Source organism: Merops nubicus, unplaced genomic scaffold (assembly GCF_000691845.1).
Source record: "Merops nubicus isolate BGI_N331 unplaced genomic scaffold, ASM69184v1 scaffold18927, whole genome shotgun sequence".
NCBI lineage: Eukaryota > Metazoa > Chordata > Aves > Coraciiformes > Meropidae > Merops > Merops nubicus.
Genome location: NW_008621193.1, coordinates 19779 through 20099, shown reverse-complemented (window position 1 = coordinate 20099; position 321 = coordinate 19779). Strand labels below are relative to the sequence as shown.

Genomic DNA, 321 nt, shown 5'->3' with positions numbered 1-321 from the left:
GAACGTCTACACGCTGGTGGTGATGTGCCACTCGGCGCGCTGCGCCGCCCCCATGTACAGCTCCATCGTCAGCCTGGCCCTGGCCGACCTGCTCTACCTCTCCACCATACCCTTCATCGTCTGCACCTACCTGGCCCAAGACTGGTACTTCGGGGACCTGGGGTGCCGCATCCTGCTCAGCCTGGACCTGCTCACCATGCACGCCAGCATCTTCACCCTCACCCTCATGTGCACCGAGCGCTACTTGGCCGTCACCCGGCCCCTGGACACCCTGAAGCGGTCGCAAGGCTACCGGAAGGTGAAGGCGGGGGGGTGCCGGGC

General features: G+C 66.0%; 1 protein-coding gene across 1 annotated transcript in view; it reads left to right on the top strand.

Moving 5' to 3' along the window:
* Window positions 1-4: 4 nt before the first annotated feature.
* LOC103776862 (urotensin-2 receptor-like) overlaps window positions 5-321 on the top strand; it is a gene marked incomplete at its 5' end in the record, with an annotated part of 1053 nt that continues 736 nt past the window's right edge. The window contains one exon of the mRNA XM_008944388.1: window positions 5-312. Coding sequence (XP_008942636.1) covers window positions 5-312 — 308 coding nt within the window. The remainder of the gene's footprint in view (window positions 313-321) is intronic.